General features: G+C 42.8%; 1 protein-coding gene across 1 annotated transcript; it reads right to left on the bottom strand.

Moving 5' to 3' along the window:
* Nucleotides 1-1281: 1281 nt before the first annotated feature.
* HSPA4 (heat shock protein family A (Hsp70) member 4) lies at nucleotides 1282-19098 on the bottom strand. Its single transcript, XM_075102994.1, has 19 exons — nucleotides 18806-19098; nucleotides 14557-14614; nucleotides 12755-12895; nucleotides 12037-12159; nucleotides 11480-11579; nucleotides 10943-11076; nucleotides 8818-9062; nucleotides 8352-8428; nucleotides 7899-8050; nucleotides 6847-6953; nucleotides 6365-6498; nucleotides 5715-5896; nucleotides 5229-5318; nucleotides 4552-4704; nucleotides 3930-4055; nucleotides 2805-2912; nucleotides 2372-2491; nucleotides 1807-1968; nucleotides 1282-1542 (listed from the first exon to the last, which is right to left on the bottom strand). The coding sequence occupies exons 1-19, from the start codon at nucleotides 18910-18912 to the stop codon at nucleotides 1336-1338; spliced, it is 2526 nt and encodes an 841-aa protein (XP_074959095.1). The 5' UTR covers nucleotides 18913-19098; the 3' UTR covers nucleotides 1282-1335.
* Between the last annotated feature and the right edge of the window lie 906 nt (nucleotides 19099-20004).

The raw sequence follows: 20004 nt of genomic DNA, 5'->3' as shown, positions 1-20004 counted from the left end.
CGCCGGGCGAGGCGGAGGGAGGCGCCGTCCCGCCCCGTCCCGTCCCCGCCGCCGCCCCGCAGCGCCGCCCGCGGCCCGGAGGGACGGCAGCGCCGGGCCCGGGGAGCGGAGCGGGGCGACCGCGGCCCTCACAGCGCCCGCAGAGCCCGGCTTCAGCCGGGTCAGGAGGGAAAGCAGCGGGGCAGAGCCCTCCGCACACCCCGGCACCGGGGGGCGCAACCCCCGCGCCCACCCCGGCACCGCGTTCTCATCGCAATCAACAGCTGGAGAGAAGGCGACCCAGGAGAATCCAGTGCATTTATTTCTTGGGCGTTTTCAGCTTTGGATTTCTAACACATACAAATTAACGTTTGCAAGTTTAATAACAATCAGGACTAGAAGCAAATCATTGTATAAAGCTCATAGAAAAAAACCCGCCAGATCAGTCAGGTCTTTTCCTGGGTGGGGGGAACCGAACCAAACCACCCCACCCATTGCACCTGAAGGCCTAATGGAAGCAAGCACACCTCCTTCAGAAAAGGTTATGAACAAGTCAGAATCGACTACCAGCATAGGCAGCTGCAATACAGGTATTTATTCTTTCTACAAGCAGCTAATTTTAACCAGAGACAAAAAGTTTACATGGTCTTGTTAGCAGGGGACTTTGCCAAGAATATGCTTCCACAGCCAGACGGGCAAGCTGCTACTCCATGAGATAAACGAACCCAAGCCAGGCACAACACGAGGCCACCAGCCAAGGAACAAACACACCCACCCCACCACCCACTGCTCTGCAAGGCTCGCGGTGCTGCGAGCCCTTCGAGTGCAAATCCAAGTAAATCTAGAGAAGTATGTCAGCGCTAACCTGTGCTGGGTGTCTTGAACAAGGACTAGATCAAGAAGAGCAAGGGAAAGGCCAAAGATTAGGCTCCAGCAGGAGCATTGCCTTCCTGCAGCCCCAGCACTAACTGGCACCTGTACAAAGGCTGTTGCTGTAGCTTACGAGGGAAAGGGAACAAGCAGCAGCGTACCAGACTGCAGAGGTTGCTGTCCCACTACTATAAAATAAGATTGACTGACCCTGGCCCTTAAAAAAATAGAGAATCAGCTTATGGCTGTTCCTGAAGGTCTAGTAAGACTACCAAAACTTCTAAATACAATCGTAACAGCAAGGAATACTGCTTATTTGAGTAGCTCGCTACCTAGGTGTTCTGACTGGATGCCTCGACCAAAACCTCTCAAAAAATGCCTAAGAGCGCTGTGGTATTGACTTGCTTCAATCTGTATTCAGAACATACAAAGTCAACAACTTAAAGCTTTATTGGAGTTTGCCATAATATAAACAAGTGCTGAAATTCAGTCAATGTCCATTTCAGGAAGCTTCTTCTCAGTGGCTGTGGGGGCAGCAGCCGCGCTCTGCTCAGGGGGTGGGGGCCCACCGTTGGCTTCTCCCTGGCCTTCCACTGGTCCGTTGGGTTCAGCTGGCTTCTGCTCCTCCTCCTTGGGGAGCTCGACTTTGGGTTTTGGTTTTGTGACTATGGGATTACAAATGCTCGTCAATTCCTAGAAAACACAGAAATAAAACACTTAGGAAATGCTTTACACCTACCAACAGATGTACTTAATCTGAGCAACAGGTTGAAGTTTTGATGAGAGCAGCTGGATGGTCAAGCCAACAGCTGATGTGCCCCACACATTTAGCAGACTGATACCCAACCACGGTCCTTCCATTACACATTTCTCACCTCAGTTTTCCTCTGAAGACAAACAACTAGACCAAGAAAGAGATATTCACAGAAATTCAGTGAATTACATAGAAAAACTTACTTTAGTTTTAGCTTGTATGTCTTTAGCTTTTATAACTGGGTCCAAAGTAAGACTCCTCTTGTTTTGCAGATTAAGTTTATTGTTCATCCACTCCATGGCTTCATTCGCACTCTTCTCCACTTTCGCTACATCGGCTTCGTCTAGATGGTCATACTGCTCATCCTGAAACAGCCAAATGTGTAGTAGCTGTGCAAGTGTTTTGAACATCTAAACTGCATGCTTACTTCTTCAAACTTCTAGCTTCAAGTTACTAGAGACCCGTTAGCCAGAAGGCTGTTCCAGTCAGCAGCGCAACTGAGCTGATCACCCGCAGCTCTGTTTAGGGAGAACTGAAGTTCTACCGCTGCTGCCATTTTCACTCCCTGAGGAAATCAACACCCAGTTAAAAAAAACCCAGACTGTCAGATTCTCAAGCCAACAGCCGCTGCTGAAAATATGGTAAATACCAAGAACTCAGAAGCCAGCCAGGAGGTTGGACCAGCTTTTTCTTTAAAGAAGCTTACTTCAGATTCAGGAAGGTTCATACGGCTTCCTTGCATCTGCCAGAAATTAAGTATGGAAATACCTTTGCTTTGAATGCATGAACAGTTTTCATGTACTGTTGAATTTGCTTCCCTAACTCCTCAAACGCTTTTGGTCTTTCCTCTGATTCTTGAAATCTTGCCTGAATGGGTTGACCCAGAGCCTAAAACAAAGTACATCAGATATCAAGAACCACACAGCATCACAGTGAGATCCTGCAAGACTTGACAGGGTACATCAACGTTTCTGAACTCCTGGGGAACTTTTATGCTTCCCTCCGCTTCCGGGAGGGACAGAGAGTCCCTCGGCCCTGCGCTGTTGCAGGTCTGTTGGAGATCTGCTCCTCAGACACTTAACAAGCAAAGCAGGTAGTGTGGTACCAGTGCCGATCTGAGTCGGGAGACCAGCACAGCTCCCTGCTTGAGCAACGCTCTCTAGGTGCAGTAAATTCCGATGGGAATGCAAGAACCACTTACCTTCAATTCCGTCAGTTTATCAATGTAAATTTGTTTGGGCTGGTCTTCACCATCTTCATATAGCCAGTTTTCTGTATCTTCCAGCTTCAGCGTGAAACTATTTCGATCCTGAAGCAATCCATACAGAAGAGGTGAGATAATTCTGTTAGGTGGCAGGTGGTATTAAGTGATACTTGGAACCTTTCTGGAAGGGTTATATTTTCAGAACAGAAAGAACTGTGAAACTCTTTATCCTATTTTATCAAAAAATAGGAAATAAAATATCCTTCAGGATGGCCTTATGGTGGAGACCAGGCCTAAGGAAGAACCATCTATGACACCCATGGTTTAAATCAATAGTTTAGATCAATACTGTCACATAAAAACCTATTTTTTCATTTTTCCCCCTCCCTCCCCCTCACATTATCTTCATTACATGAAGAAGTCTGAGAGCAGAGTGAAACTTCTCTTTAGCAAAGGTGCCACGAATCTCACTGGACTTGTCCCAGTTTTAGCTCTGATGCAGGCACCCAGGCTCTGTGGAGCTGGCAAGGCTCCCGTTACAGTCAGGGGAGATCTAGTCAGGAGTTCGGCGTGATTCCCCTGGCTAGTGTGGTCATCTAACACTAATTACACACCAAGCTCCTTTTGAACACCAGGGAAAGCTGATTAACAATACCAAGAGATTTTTAGGCAACCTGTTCAGGTACAGGTGCCCATATTCAGTCAGACTAATCACACCTGTTATGTTCCTAGGTAGGGTGGTGGCTTGATTTATTTTTTTTGTTTTTAACTTAAACTATTCCTAAATATTGACAAAGAGCCAAAATAGATAGGTTGCCCTAAGATGATTGTGCAAGTGCTCCTACTCTGTTTCAGTCTGAAAACACATGCTCTGATAATATCTTAATCGCTGCAACTGTTTTGGAAAAGGACACACAAGACATCCTGGGTACCATCTGCTTGTACTTGGGCCACATTTAGGTTGTCTTCATAGCCTGAAAGGTTAAAAGTTATTTCTCCAAACTTGAAGACTGAAGTGTACTCTAAGTAAACATAGTATGTGATACAGGTCAAAAGTTAGCAAAATACAACTGATCACTGCAACAAAATAGGTTAGAAGGCACTCCAGCGAGCCATACTTACATCTTCACTAACGAATTTCTCATAAATACTGCAGAGTTTGTCTCTCATATCATACACATATTCTTCCACTGCATTCTTGGCATCATTCCTCTCTTTCTCTAGCTTGTCCTGCATTATCATTTTACCCTGTGAACAAGGTGTCAGATTAGTTGACTAAAAAGCCAGGATCCCTGGTTAGCAAAGGTTTGACTAAAGATTTTGGGTTGTTTTTTGTTTTTTTTTGTTTTTTTTTTTTTACAGAACTGTTCTGAACACAGGACATGAATAAAAACTAGCTTCAGTTTTGGTAGGATGGCCAAAACAGCACAGAACAATCTTGCTCCAGCTGAGGAAGCTTCACCCTGATGGTAGCAGGCACTGAGTACCTTGTAACCGCAGCTAATTTTGAACTACATCTCCTTGTGAGCCAGTTTTCCTGCAGAACCTCTTTTCAGTAAGAGTTACAGCATTCCATTAACAAGAATATATTTTGGCTCCATGAGGCACTGTTGTTCACCTCAAAAGATGCCCCCCCGCCCCACTTCTTTCCTGGATCACCCTTGAACATTAACCATTTTAACAAACAGCAAAATTACTAGAGATCAACTAGTGAGGTTTTTAGCTTGGGCAAGTAAGAGTTTACCTCATTCTCAATGAATAAGTTCAGCATATCTTTCCCTATCTGCCACACCAACTGGTTCTCAATGGGCAGGTCCACTGTAGTAGTCTTTACTTTAGCCTTCTTGGCTTGAGGCGGTTGATCCACTTTCTTGTCTTTTGAGTCAGCCTGAGAAGTCTGCAGTAAAGAAATATGTATTCAAAGTAAAGACTGCATCACCAGTCAGCTCAGGCTGAGTACTCAAGACTTACTGTAGAACAAGTATTACTGAATTTGTACCCCTCGACATCGGAGCCCCATGCTGCTCTCTGACACTTCAGCTGCTGACTAAGTCAGAGATAATTGATGCAACTACTGACTTTTTCTGGGCACACTGACTATATTCACAGGGGCGATGGTGCTTGTAGAAGAACGCTTTTCTAGCACTTGAGTTACTGAAAACTCAATGATTTTTTCTTCCATGGACAGGAGAGTTCACCCATTTTGTCAGTACTAGGTCTCTTGACAGGCCTGCAATTACCCATGCCATTCGCGTACTTCTAAAGCTCTAATCGCAACACAGACTACCAATATATTACAATAACAGTTTAGCTTCCAGAGCTGTGACAAAGGCAGCGGATAGGCTCACACACTACATATTCTTATGAATCTCCCACAAGTATCCTCTAAGAAACCAGAAGTCTCTCAGGTGTTCGTGTTACCTCCATTTCTTCAGACTCTGCCTTATTTTCAGGTTGAGCCTGCTGTTGCTCTTCAGTCTTCTGTTGCTCCTCCTGGTCTACTTGCATCTTCTGAAAGTCATAAAGAGATCCAATTTGACATACGTTAAACGACACATATGTAGATCATTGCTTCTGTTCTTAGGCTGATCACTGAAATCTAATGCTCTTTAGATAAAAGCAGAATGAAAACTGGAGTCTCAAGGCATAAGTTATAAGCTTCTAGTCCTTCAGCAAGTAATAGCTCACTCCTAGCATGACTAAGAATTTCATCTCTACCTCACAGTCCTGGTTTCAAGAGATCTGTCACCGGCATGACATACTTCAGTCGGTACTTAACCACATCTTCATGTTGTAGTTGCTAGACACATCTACTAAATCCTTACACAAGTCTTAGAGCCTTCCCAGAACTTAGCCAGTTGCGCTACATCAGTTTTTCAAGTAGCTAAGAGCAATGATGTCTGTTACCTCCTCCTCTTTCGCGTGCTGATCCGTTTCCATAGGCTCCTCGTTCTCATCAGATTTATGAACCTCCACTAAAGACGCACTTGAAACACTGAAGATACCATGGATATTTACTCTAACTTTGACTTTCACTTTTGAACTGGATCCATCTGTTTGAGGAGTGACCTTCTGAACCAAGAAGTGAGCTAAACAATCCCAGAGAGGAAAAAAAAAAAACCATACCATTTGATTAACTTAATCACGGAATCTAAAGTAAAACGTGACTCCTGCTGACAACAGGTCACTGATGCGCTCGGCGGATATCAAATCCTACTCAAGCCAAACAATTCATTTTTTTACTCAGCAACACTACGATACACAGCTATTGGAAATTCTCTATGGTATACTGTAAAAACTGGTGTTACTGGTATCATAATAAAAGACAGCACAATTCTAATTATGCCCCTTTCAGGTTTGCTCCAACGTTAGGATGCTCTTTATTTAGCCTATTTGTCCATAAACTTCATGTTACTCCACTCATTTTACTGTGGATCCATGACTTTGGAAGCATTTATAGTAGGTTGCACTTTCCAGACTATACAATTAGACAGAAAGAAGTCCTGAAACATGTATGAGACTCTTAGCAAAGCTTAAAGCTACAGAAGAGTCTTAACCTATAGCAGGATCCGGGTAAGGCAGCTCCTTGGGAGAACTGTAGTACGCCTCAAGAGTAAAAGGTTCCTTTCTGTAGAACGTGAGGACCTTAGAAAACGGAGCAGCGTGGTTCTTGGGAAAGACCTCACAGTCACTGTAAGAGAAATCCAGAGCATTTGTTCAGTATGTGGTGTAACGCATCTGATAAAGTTAAAAAGGCTTTTCTATGTACTCTTACACCTTAAGGAAAAGCTTCTTTAAGAGGTGACAAGAGAGTCTCCTAATCTTTTAGGTTAACATAAGGTCAATTAGCCATGTAAGAGGCATTCAATTGCCATCCATCCTTGGTTTTGTTTTCTCTATCACTAACTCCAGAAAAAGAATCAAAGCTTGAATTTTTAGGTAGGCATTGTTCTAGAAGTGTTATTTACTCTAGTTGTTATCAGTTAGTTTTACATTGCATGTAATCAGGCAAGAAGATTGAACATCTCAGGTTTTTTACCTTAACCCTTCCTCTGCTGGTGAATTCCATCGTAAAGAAATAGGATACGGTATCAAATCTGTGATAGAAAATTCTCTCACTTTGAAAGCCGGGGATAAAATAGCACACTGAAAGAGCACAAGTGTCATATTACAAACAGTCAAACTTCAGGTGAATAGTAATTCAATTCAGCAAATAGCTATTTACACTGCTTAATATGTAGCTTTACTCTAGGTTTAGGGAGACTAACACTGATGGACTGGGGACCTGCATAATAAGCACTGGAAGGTCGTATGAACCCTTCCTTTTCAGGGAGCTGTCACAGCCTATTCAGCCTGAAAATGAAATACATAGCTGTCATTTAGAGCCATCACGTTTGGTTCACGATGGTTAGGCTACTGAATTGTTTTGAGTGGCAACATAAGAAATCAGAAAACCTCTATTAAGTTCAAGTGACACAGAATTGAGACTTTTTTTTGCGTGCCGTAACACAAAATTCTCTTTTTAAGCACATTCCAATAGCTGGCTTGTACCCCTGACGGAACAGAGCTCTGAGCGCATATTAAACATTTGAAGGGAGAAATGAGGTGATCAGAACAAAGAAACAGTAGCCCTAGTAACTACAGATTATTCACTACTGCTTAAACCATTCAACAGTGACCGATTCTAGCTCAGGATTCTAGCTTTTATTTCCATCCATGTTATTAAGCAACTGCCACATGACAAGTTTCAGTAATCCTGTAAAAACCTTCTTTCCCCTCTTTAACCCAGGCCCCGAGAGGAGCCCAGAGGGGAAAACAGCATGACTTGAGTTCTGTCAGACCACCCATTTCCAGCAGAAGCAGAGTATGTTTCACTTCAAGTTACGCAGATTCCCTGATTTGGCTTAGACAACCAGCGCAAAGCCATCAGTTAAAGCCACTATTCTTGTTCTTCCAACCACTTCCCTGAAGCCTATTTGAATCCATTCTGTGATAAGTATGAAACAGCCTTCATGTTACTGGCAGACTCTGGCTCAAATATTTATGGATTTCAATAAGGAAAATTCACAGCTACCACACACAGCACTTTACCTGCAGCGCACAACCTCGTGCAACAGCCTCATCTGCGTTCAAAGTTGTACTGACTTCTTTGCCAAAAAATTTACTGATCTTTTCTTTTACAGCAGGGATTCTTGTGGTACCACCAACTATCTCCACTGCATAGATGTCCTCCTTCTTTAACTCTAGAAAGGAGTCAGACATTAGTTTTCATAGATTAAGTATTTCTGGCTTAAGTGGATATGCTGACATTATAAACTAAAAGTTTTACTAGGCCAACCATTATTTTAGGCTTTTTCTTTAAGTTTCTAAGCAATAAGAATCTCAGATCACAGCTTGTGTGATAAGTTTTAGAGCTTGTAACTGCTAAGCAAGAAATCGTTATCTGTGCTAAATCCACCTGTCCAAGTTCTACCAACAACTAGAGGAAGCTTGCGTTGCTCATCTCTTTTCTGTACGCAGGATACAGAACAGGCACGCACTTACTGGCTTGTTCGAGCACACTGCGAAGGGGTGGTTCCACTCGTGCAAGGAGTCCATCACACATCTCTAAAAATTTGCTTCTGTTGGAAGAAGCCATAAATAAAGCTATAGGATTCCATAAGCAAGTTCACAACGCAAACACAACAGAATGCCAAAACTAAAAGAATGCCACTTTAACGATGTACTGCGCAGTTTTCTCTCCCTCCCCAGTCCCAGTTTTAAGCTTATTTGGTATATTCTCCCAGACAAACTTGGTTCTAATAATCTAGGCACACTTGCAACGCCCACAGCCCTTCCCAACCAGTCTCTAAACATCACTGTTTTGCACAGCACCCCTGCACATGTTGTTCTTACATTTCCCACTTCCCTCTAGTCCTAAGAGCTGGTACTTCATATTAAGTTTTCTTGACTGAAGCAGCTTGAACGAAGGGCGCTCTAAAGCTCACCTTTGTAAAAGCATCAACATTACCTGTTCATTGTTCCAGAGACATCTATGTCATTCATGAAGCATTCTATGTTCATCGGGAGATCAGAGGCATTAGCGCTCATCAATTTTTTCAGTTTTTCACATTCTTGGTATAGCCTCAACAACGCACGAATCTTTGACTTTATGTCTAGTTTATATTTCTTTCCGAATTCTTCACAAAAGTATTCAACTAACATCTCATCAAATTTCCTGCCTCCAAGTGTTGTATCAAATGCTGTAGCAAGAACCTTAAAAAAATTGAACTCTTCAGTAACAGTGCAGTTTGTTATTGGTTTACGCTGAAGTAATTAGCAGTTAATATCAAAGCATTTCTTTGTTTCAAATGTAGTCCAGCTTTAAATCAAAGCAAGCATCACAACATTACTACCGAGGAAGAATGATACTGGTGCAGCCACAACAGAAAAATATCAAGTACAGTTCATTTTTATTCTGCCCTTGCCATCACCAGTGATGAGTTTCTTCTGACAAGCCCTTACCTAGAAGTCTAACCCACCCCAAACAATAAAGCTACGTCCCAGACTCATCTCGCAGATTCCATGGACACTGCTGGCAGCAATTAAGCTGTTCTCTTGCATGTCAGGGCAGCCTAAGTAGCAGTTGCATCACTAACATCTGATAGTTTTTGTGGATTGCAACTGCAGTAATAGTCATACACATACTAAGAGGTTTGTTTTTTTTAAAGCCTACCAAGTCTAAACCATTATTTATCTTAGGCTTTTTGTAGCTGATATTAGATATGCTATGTTCAAAATGCTGTTGGAGTAAGAACCATCATTACCACGGACATATTCTGGCAGCTACACAACTATCAGACCGCCTTGTGAATGGTAACTCTCACCAGAATTGCCGTGCTTACATACAGCAGTGACAAGCTCCAGGAGAAAAAAAACCAAACATCTGCTGTCTTAAATGCTAAAAAGCAGCCTTGGGCACTCAGCCTTCCTGGATGAGGTGACAGCTTTTAAAAGAAATTTAGGAAGATAGGGCAAGGCTTAGCAACGCAATTTGTTTAGTAACTTGTACTGTAAGCCACTGTCAGTTTGACTCATATCCCAGTTTAATATTTGATTCCTCCTAAGGCTAGAACATGCTTATACCAAGCTAAAAATAAAACATGAAGAGAATAAGTGCTATTAACTCTTGCAAATAGGTGCTCATTTTTGATGAGGGAATTATCTGCAAAGAACATCTGTAGCCCATCCACCTCAGCTGATTCTACTCTTTGAACATATTGTGTCCTTAATATTTTTTTTTTTAGGAATAGAAATCAGAAAAGTATGGCATTATTCTCAATACTCTTTCAGACTAGGTTTGGTCTGTACACTGTTTTAACTGCCTTGCTGTCCAGCTCTCCATTCTATACTCAAAAGCATCCCCTCAATACTTCTACAGTTTCAAAGTTTAAAAGACAAATCTGAGACACAACCACAAAGTAGGTTATGTTTCCTCTTGTGAAGAAACAAAACTACAGCAAAACTGATGGTTTCAGAACTCTTGCTTTCTCTTCATTTCACTACCCCATGCTTTAAAATTCGTGTTTGTTTCTCTAGCCAATTAAGAGAGTTATTTGAACTGCAAAAACCCAGATTGCAGTTGTATAAGAGCTGACTATGAAATGTTAGTATTTGCTGGAAAACAGTAATTCTTTGGCAACTTACACTTAGATGTACATTGTAACTTGCTTAGCTTCCATTTTCAGCTTAAAGTAATTAAGAATGTTTTTATTTTTACATGAGCACCACACTGAGCATAAAAAAAAATGTTTCTCACACCATTCTAGGTGTTCCTGCTTTAATCCTAGCTCTCACGACTGAACTGTTTGAAAGCAACATCCAGTCAGATATAATTTCTGAATAAATAATTTAATCCAGTTTTTTATTCTTTGCCAAAGTCTGCTGATTAAGCATGTTTGCCTCCTCCACGTATCGCTCAAAAGGTCTCTAGTTCCCTGCCCTACTTTGAACTCCAAAGTGCAATTTTAAGAACATGAATTGAGCTGTCTGGACGTGCTTATGTAAAGGCAGGCAAGCTTGCCTGTCACAGGCCGTGTGTATACTGGTAAGTATTTCTACTGGTGATTAAAATGGATGTGTAACAGATTGTTTACTTTCAGTTTTCCTTTGTTGAATGCACAAACAGAAACTTGATATGCAGAATGCCCCATATCCACAAAAACAACATTCCGTGGCTTCTCTTCCAAGGCAGGCAGGTCTTGCTTATAGATTCCGTATGCAAGGGCAACTACACAGAAAGAAGAGCCAAGGGGTATAGTTAGGACATTCGGCTTTGTAATTCCTTAGGAGATAAATGGTACATCAGTAAACAGCATTAGCATTTTATCTTACTTTTTAAGCTACAGAAACTGATCTCTCATTAAAGTTCCTAATACTAGAGTAGCTTGGAAGAACATTAAACACCATTAGCCCCTCCTAGTAGCTGCATTAAAACACATATTCAATATCTTTATGCCTCTGTAAAGCAATAAAAAAAAAGACCAGAGCTTAAGAAACTGTATGATCAACTAATCTATTTTAAGTTTATGAAACCAGCAGTAATCCCAGAGGGCATGGATCAGCAGCAGATTAGAAGTGTTTTTGTCTAATAAAACTACAATATTACGTAAGGGAGAGAAAGGAAGTATTACCTGCAGTTGTTTCATTTATTAGCCTCAGACAGTTGAGACCAGCAATCTGTGTCGCATCCATCACAGACCTCCTTTCTGCATCTGTGTAGAAAGAAGGAACCTGCAAGATCAGACAGCTAATATTAACATTGAGAAGAGCCATCCTCAGCTAACAGTTACAAGCGTGTGCAGGGATTTGGTGCAGAGAGCGGCTAAGGTATCCTTTAAGTTTAATGCTCATTTCAGTTGCAACAGAGGCAAAGCAAAAAAATCATTACGTGAAGATAAAGTTACTTTTTGTGAATGTTTTTCCATCCCCTCTCACAAGCCACTCATTTTAGGAGCAAAGAACCAGAAACAGGTATCAAATATTATTTATGCTGCTACTTAGCAGCAATTTAAGACATTCCACTGCTAATGAAGCCAGTCTAGCTTTGGAGAAGAGGCATGAGTAAGATTCAGTTTTAAATAGAAAGGGCAAAGACCTGAATATTCAGGTTTAATAGACAATTTAATGTGATCACCACCAATCTCTTCAGTTTATGATAGAAACCAAATATTTACTATCACATACTTACGGAAACAACACAGTCAACTACAGGCTTCTTAAGCGCATTCTCAGCAGTCTCTTTTAATTTGGTAAGAAGCATTCCTGTCACCTGTTCAATAGTAAAGTTTCTTTCTTCTTCCATATACATGGCCTTCAAATAAAAATCGTGTACACACATATTACACTACAGTAAAAACTGCACAGCAAACATAAGGAACAAATGCAAGAAAGTCTTTACTAAAAGCAAGCTTAAAAAGTAATGCAGCTCTGCGCAACCTCTTCTCCGACAGCCTAGCACATGTGTTAGACCATCTTGCACTTGCTGCACATAAGCACTGGAATATGCATTTAAGAATTCGCATATGCAGAGCTGCTCTGGACACGTTTTCCTACCATTTCACCTGCGGTACTAAGCTAACATCTCACAGCCTTTCATCTGGACAGCAGCTAAATAAGGACACTGGTCAAGCAGCTCATCTTCCAAATCCAGCATGGAGTGAAGGAAAAAAGCACAGCTAACAGGTCACGTGGGACTGGCTTTGCAAGGCAGAGAAACTGTGTAACTTTAAAAGCAGTCTCGCCTAACACCTGGAGAGACCACCTGCATTATTAGTCTTTTATTCCCTATTTAAGACTTTCCATCCACAAGACGACAGAAACTAGAGCAAGCCGATTCCAAAGAAAGATAAAAGGAAACTTTATCAGTTTCCTCCTCTGGCTCTTTTTATCAACTATGCCAGACTTACCTTGATGCCAGTTGAGCCTGTTGGCAGCTGGACAAGTTCATACGCAAGGCTTGCTTTTTCAGCTTGAACAAAGGGATCTGAGAATGCACGACCATGAAATCTTTTAAAACTTTGTACTGTATTCTTTGCATTTGAAATAACCTAGAGGAAAAGAAATCTTTAATACAACATGTCAGGGGAACATCTGACTTTCAAACAGAAGACAGTTTTGTTCTCATGCTTCCCTCGCCACAACATTTTTGTCATCTGTACCTTAAGAGTATCAGGGCAGTTGCTAGAAGGCAACTTCCCTCTGATTGCACAGGTAGCCTACAGGAATCTGAGATTTAAAAAAAGGTACGCAAGAAAGCTGAGCCGAGATTCTATCAAAAGTTGATTAAAATAGCACTCAATTTTCCATGTGTACGTGTAGGACAATTTAAGTGTTAGCGAAGTGTCTTCCCCATTTACCTGCTTCCTACCACCCTACCTTTCTACTGCGTTGCAGCCAGTAATTTAGCAAACATAGCGAGCATATTGATGTAAGCTCCGGTTCAGGTTCATCACATGCATGTGACAGTCAACACAGATATTCTCACAAAACAGCTCAAGGACCTTCAAAGATGAAGCTTTAAAAAGGCCTCGGGAGGGCCCCGAGATGATACTGTCAACTTGACTTAACCAACAAAAGGTAGATTGTCTTTTATTAATAGCAGAGATCAGTGCAAATGGAGAAGTGAAAAATCATTATAGCTTGTTTTCATCAAGTGCCAGTACACTTAATTCTTTCGTTTCTATTAGAGCAAGACACATACCGAGAAAAGCACAGTAACTGACAAAGCAGACAAGCACTGTACCATGTAACATTTACCTGGGATTCAGTTCCAGTCAAGTGTCTACTTCCTAAGTAACCTGGGTTTGTTTTTCTGCAAGTTTAGTTTCTGCAGGACATACCTCATCTCTACTGGATCTCTGTATCAGTGAATTTCTTTAAGCTAAGCAGACACTCAATTCGAGAAAAAACATCTGTATTTAGTTCTAGTACAGTTCTTCTCTTCTTGAATAATATGGTTGTGTCCAGTCATTTTTGTATTCTAGATAATGAATCTTCACACATCTCTAGGTATTTTAGGCTAAGAAAAACCAAGTGTTTGAATAGTCACTTCCTGTAGAGGACTTCAAAACAAAGAAGGCATGTTTTATAGGGGTTTCACAGCAATACAAGATACCATACAGCAGGACTCAAATGTCACGGCCAGGACAAGTCAGTTTAACTTCTTCTCAGGCCTTAAATCATATTTACCTACCTACACCAACAGAAACTCAAAAGTATGAGCAAGAACACCCAAGATAGGTATTTAGATTGCAATTGAAGCAGAGTCATAAAAGCAATATATATTTACACTCAAGTATGTCCCCTTTCTGCCAAAATGATGCACTTAATGGAATTCTCTAGAACGTAGCCACATAATTAAAAGCTATCATAATGCACACGAACTGAACAAGCTAAGGGAGGATGAAGCGCTATTTCTTTGCTTTAGAATTTACATCTGCGACCTAAAAAAAGGTAGTATTTATCAGGATTTCTTAAGAGGCAAAGATTTTAACATTTAAGTGCAACTATCAACCTTTTGATTTCTATCCAAGATGACAAAGCTGCGTTTCATGCTGAACAGCTAAATTAAGCTCAGCTGTTCGTTACAGTTATGGAGACACTAGGACACCGGCTCAGAAACATCTGTAATCTGCAGTGATCAAAAATACATTCTGCTCATCTGACTTTTTGACTACTGAAGTTGCCTTTACCCAAGCTATACGCTCACCTGGCTTTTAGCTGCAGCACCAATCGAGCGATTCTTGGGTCCAAAGGCTATACATGATCTACAATGAGAAGAAAGGGTTCCAGTTAGTAAAGTCATCAGTGGAACTACACTGCGTATCTTTTTGTTAAAAGGTGTTGATAATTTAGACTAGAGGTCTTTTCAACAGTATTTGGTCCGTTAACGAAGTTGGTCACTCACTGCAATATGTGCTCGGAATGTTCTGTGAATTCTGGAAAGAAACAGGCACTCTAAGTTCAGGTGAAACAGTAACACACCTCACTGCACAACAGCACTAAACCCAAGCTTACTCAGGCTGCTTCAAGTTTTGCATCTAAGAAATAATTGGGTAGACACCCTTTATGATTACCCATATATCTAAGCCACTCCAAGTTGTTCACTAATAATACAGGAAATATTCAACTGTACAGAAGAAACACATGAGGTAAGTCAGATATTAAGGAACTCATTCCTACATGTCTGTACCAAATGCTAACTAAGCTTTTCCATTTTAAAGCAAATCCTTCAAAAGCAGGAAGAAAAAGCCTGCAGAGAAAGACTGATGGGTTTGAGTTTATACTTACTGAAATAATGTAGAGTACAGAAGGAAAAAAAAATTATACTTTACTCCAAACTACTTTGTGCCAGCTTACAGTTCTGAAAGAGGTAGACTTAAAAATCCTCCTTTTTGGAGAAATGCCTAGACCTATTAATCCTCTTGATTTACATATTTAACAAACTGTAGAGGCCCTAACAACATTAAATCCAGCCCCCTAATCCAATATCCTCACACCACTGAGGTAAACTTACTGGGGGGAAAAAAGCTATTAGTCAAGCAGATCTTTACTATTTGCACACCATAGTAACAGCATGATTAAGCTGCTCTCTACGCAGCAGGGCAAGCAACCACTTTACAGCAGGGTTATGCCATACGGCTGCCACAAGAAACAAATTCCAACTCAGCCTGAGGTTTGGAACTGCTCTTCCGAACAGAAACTGTCAAAAGCAGCATTGAAAGCTGGAGCGATGTAATTGCATTGGTTTTATATCTTCCTCCAATTTATTAATTAACAAATGAAACAAGGCCCAACCTAAAGCATATGTTCCAGCAGAATTAACATCTCTGAATGAATCTATTATTTGAAACAGCGGTTCAAGGGATTAGTTAACAAAAAGTGAGGAAGGTCTGGGCTCTGCAGACCCTAAGGCTTGTACTAAGGGAACAGGAGCTGCAAGCATACACCTAAAAACAAAGGAATCCAACAAGCCCCAAGCAGGAAGTCAGTTATTAATTTACTCTGTTCTCCAGAAAGGAATTAGGACATGAACATGAATTGTTGCTTTTCTCCTAAAAAAACAAACAAAACCCAGCTACTTCACTGCTCAATTCACAAGCCATCAGTCCCCAAACACCACAAATCCACTAGTTTATGGAGCCTTTTAAACCTCCCAGACTAGAACCTCAGGGTAGAAGCCTGTCTCAACAGAAGGATACAGCACTAATCAAATATACGGGCTTTCATATTATACACAGCAAATAAAACCCCAAGTGCATCCATTCTTATTCAACATTCTTGCCTCCTGCTCAGCTGTATGAGCAGGAAAGCTCCTCTAAGGAGCTGCAGCTGGACAGACAGGACAGTTCTACACAACTCCACTCCTTCCCTTTCTGCCCACCCAACCCTTCTCCCCTAGAGTTAAGCCTGGCTCCCAGCTGAGCCTTGGTCAGCCATACAGGGACCCAGCACAAAGGTAAGTTCAGCTGCAAAGAGGGAGGGAAGAATTTTCAGCCAGTCTCATTCCCCAGATCAGTTCACTGTAGGAACCAGGATTAACTCACTAAATACAAGTTATACTGTTACATGATTTAGTGGAAGCCGAAAAACTAACCATAGCAATAAGAAGAAATGTACAATCACACTGAAGGCCATCAGAGGTCTAATGAAGCAACTTAAGCAGAGGTTTAACTTCCTTAACACACCTGCAGGCACTACTTCACCTTTACCCTCCCACCAGCTTTCACTTCCTTTGAAGACATCCCCTGTCAGCACATTTCCTCTATGCTGAAAAAATGGCACTAGCTTCGCAAGATCAGTTATAGCTATTTCACTTAATCCAAGTCCCTTCACCCTTATGGAGATAATCCTTAACAACAACAGCCTTAATTTTTTTTCTCTCATTTTTTAATAGATTTCTCTACCACTTTCCCATTTTCAGAATACCATGTTCAACAACAAGCATGTTCTTCGCTGCTTTCAGATATACGAGTTCAAATTTCACAGGATTGTAGAAGAATCCAAGTATAGAGCTGGAAGCAGATTCAGTAAGAATGTCACCCATGCCACTGACCTAACTACAATGAGCTCAGCAGGGTTTACTTCACTAATACAAACTACTACAGCAACACATATATGCTAATCCTTCCCAAAACTTGGAAGTCATCATAGACAACATAGTGTTTAACCCTGACCATGAGCTGATTTCCAAGGAAAGCTGTCACAACACCTCGCACGACTTCTCCTAGAGCTCACTATAAAGAAGTGCTAAGCACTGACCTTTTGAATCAGCCTTTCTGTTTCCAAGACAGAAACTTAAAAGTCATTAAGTTTCTTTTAATACATGTGTTTGCTCACAGAACGGTTTTCTTCCTTCCGTCAGAACCACATTTGGAGATTAAGTCCTGGTAAAAACTCTAACTTCCATTATGCGAATTATTTCCAGTTTCACTTCAGCCTTTGATAGCTGAACTATCTCCTGAAAGATGCATTGCATCAGGTATTTTATATAGCTCACCTCCTTCAATGAGGAAGTCTTGTGTTTGTATCTCAAATATATATAAGCAGAACCTCAACTCCCTGAGGGTCAGGTGCCTAGAGCTATTAGAAGGTTGCTTTCGAATTCTTTACATTAAGTATTTTCCTAGTACAGCTAACCTTTAACTTCCATATTATTGAGAATACTTAAGAGACTAGTCCTTACTCTAGCACCAAATTAAAATTTTCCTTCTCCATTTATTAATTGCTTGGAGATAGTAACAGACAAACAGAGTTGAGGTAGTGCCTAATGAGAAGCAAGGTCATTTTATGCTCTGGTCTTTTTAAACAGCTATGGTTAGGTTTCATTGATCTATGTGAAGATGTTCGCATTGATTATGAGAAATTCATACTTTCTATGATTAGGTAGGGATCCCCCACATATCTGTGAGGGATCTGGGAAAATACCCCAAACCCAATGCACCTGTCTCACCAAGACTTCTATTTCTTTTAGTATCTGTTTAAAATAAAGCTAGACTATGACAGATAGTAAGCTGTAGAAGCACTTTTAAGACAGCTTTCCAAACAGTTCCCTTCCAGGTTTGATGCACTCAAGTTCCTTTCCCACCTTTATTTTGCAATTCATTCTTAGAAGAGTTTTATCCCAGTTCTCCCTCTCCTTCTTAGAAAGTTTCTTATTTATAAGAAGTTATTTTCGTCAAAGTCTTGATGAACGCGTTGGGAAGCCTACTTGTAAGTAGAGTTGGAATACCCTACACACACTGTAAAGCGTAACGAGGCGTCTGTCCGTCCCCTCGCCGGGAGGGCAGGCGCCTGACGCGCTCTGCCTGCCCCCCCCCCCCCAACTCCCCATCCCCAGAGCTTGTCAATCGCGTGGCCGGTTCCAAGCAAGAGTTTAAAAGACCCCGATACTCAAAAGAAATGCAAAGGTGGTTTTTGGTGTGTTTTGCTGAACAAAGAAGAACACCCATGCTGACGGGAGCGCTGCTAAGGAGCAGCCTGCACCCACGGGCGGGCCGGCGAGCTCTCCGGGAGCTCTGCGTTCGCCTCCCCGGAGCTGCAGGGGAACACGCAGGCACGCTTCAGGCATGTCAGAGCACGGCGCGTGGATCTATAGGAAATTAAGCTTTGTTACTCCCAGCAGCCAGCGGTGGGGTCGCTTCCCCTCATGCTCCCGGCCTTCTACTCCTCACACCGCAGCCCTGCCTCGGGGAGGACGAGCTGGTCACAGGGCGCGGAAGGGGAAGGAGCGCGGGCGAGGGGGGGGGTTACCCGGAGCCTCCCTCCACGCCTCCCGCACGCCGCCGGTGCGGATCCGTAAGGGTTTTAGTTAAAGTAAGCCCGAGCCCCGCTCTCCCCCCTCCCCGCCCCCAGCCGGGCAGGAGCGAGCCCCTTCCCTCCGCGGGAGGCCGGCGCCCCGGCGCCGCTCCCCAGCCCCTCCTCAGCCCGCCGCCGCGGCCCGCCCCGAGCCCACTCACGGCGTGCTGCGGTCGCTGTACTCGTTCGCGATGGTCTCGATGCCGCCGGCGCGGGCCACGGCCACGTAACAGCTCTGGAAGCCCAGGTCGATGCCCACCACCGACATGGCTGCGGTGGGAGGGAGGGGAAAGGCTGAGGCGCCTGAGGCAGCGGCGGCTCGGCCCGTTTAAATGCGCGGCGGCGGCGGGCGCGGCCTCCTCGGGGCGGGGGGACTTCTCGAATGATCCCGTCGGGCCGCCGAGCCGAGCCGAGCCGAACTGAGCCGAGCCAGGAAGCAGATCTCGCGAGACTAACGCCGCGCGCTAACGCGCAGGTGCGGGAGTGCGCCCGCCCGAGGCGGGGCGGGGTTACTGGTGGCCACGCCCCCGGGGTGGGGGGAAAGAGAATGCGCCATTTCATCACCACAACGCTGGTTTTCTTGTGTAATCTCAGAATTGGGGAAAAGTGCGGTCAAGGCGGAAGCTGGCAGCACGGCACGGGGCTTGGTGGTGTTATATTCTTGTGGGTTTGAGGCTTTAAGGCGTTCGTGGGTTTTAGTGCAAATGGAAGGGCCATTTGATTTAATCATTTTATTAAAGGAGGTTGTGGTGAGGTGTGGGACGGTCTCTTCTCCCAAGTAACTGCAATAGGATGAGAGGAAACAGCCTCAAGCTGCGTCAGGGGAGGTTTAGGTTGGATATTAGGAAAAATATCTTTACTGAAAGAGCGGTCAGGCCCTGGCACAGGCTTCCCAGAGAGGTGGGGGAGTCACCGTCCCTGAGGGGGGTTCAAACACTGTGTAGACGTGGCACTTGGGGCCATGGTTCAGGAGGCCTGGGGGTGTTGGGTTGGGGGGTTGGACTTGATGGTCCCAGAGGTCTTTTCCAGCCTTAATGATTCTATGAATTTATTTTTTTCCCTATGATGTAATCACCTCATTATAATGATGGGGTTTGAAGGAAGAGAGCATGCCGTGAGATTTAAAAAAAATAAAAATTAAATCACAATATCTGGAAACCCACACAGGCTTTGCAGAAACTCTCCTGAGCAACTCTCTTTCGCTGTTAGTGAATTGTCGTCATGTGTCCTGTCAATTCAAGAGGACCGCACTGGTGATTCTACGTTGATGCTCCCAAAGTTATAATGAAATCTCTTTCCATCTTTTTCAATTTTAACAACCTTGAGTCCTAAATAAAATAATTGAAGCCTTGTTGATGAT

Source organism: Phalacrocorax aristotelis, chromosome 8 (assembly GCF_949628215.1).
Source record: "Phalacrocorax aristotelis chromosome 8, bGulAri2.1, whole genome shotgun sequence".
NCBI classification, from domain to species: domain Eukaryota; kingdom Metazoa; phylum Chordata; class Aves; order Suliformes; family Phalacrocoracidae; genus Phalacrocorax; species Phalacrocorax aristotelis.
This window is presented reverse-complemented; position numbering and strand designations above follow the sequence as displayed.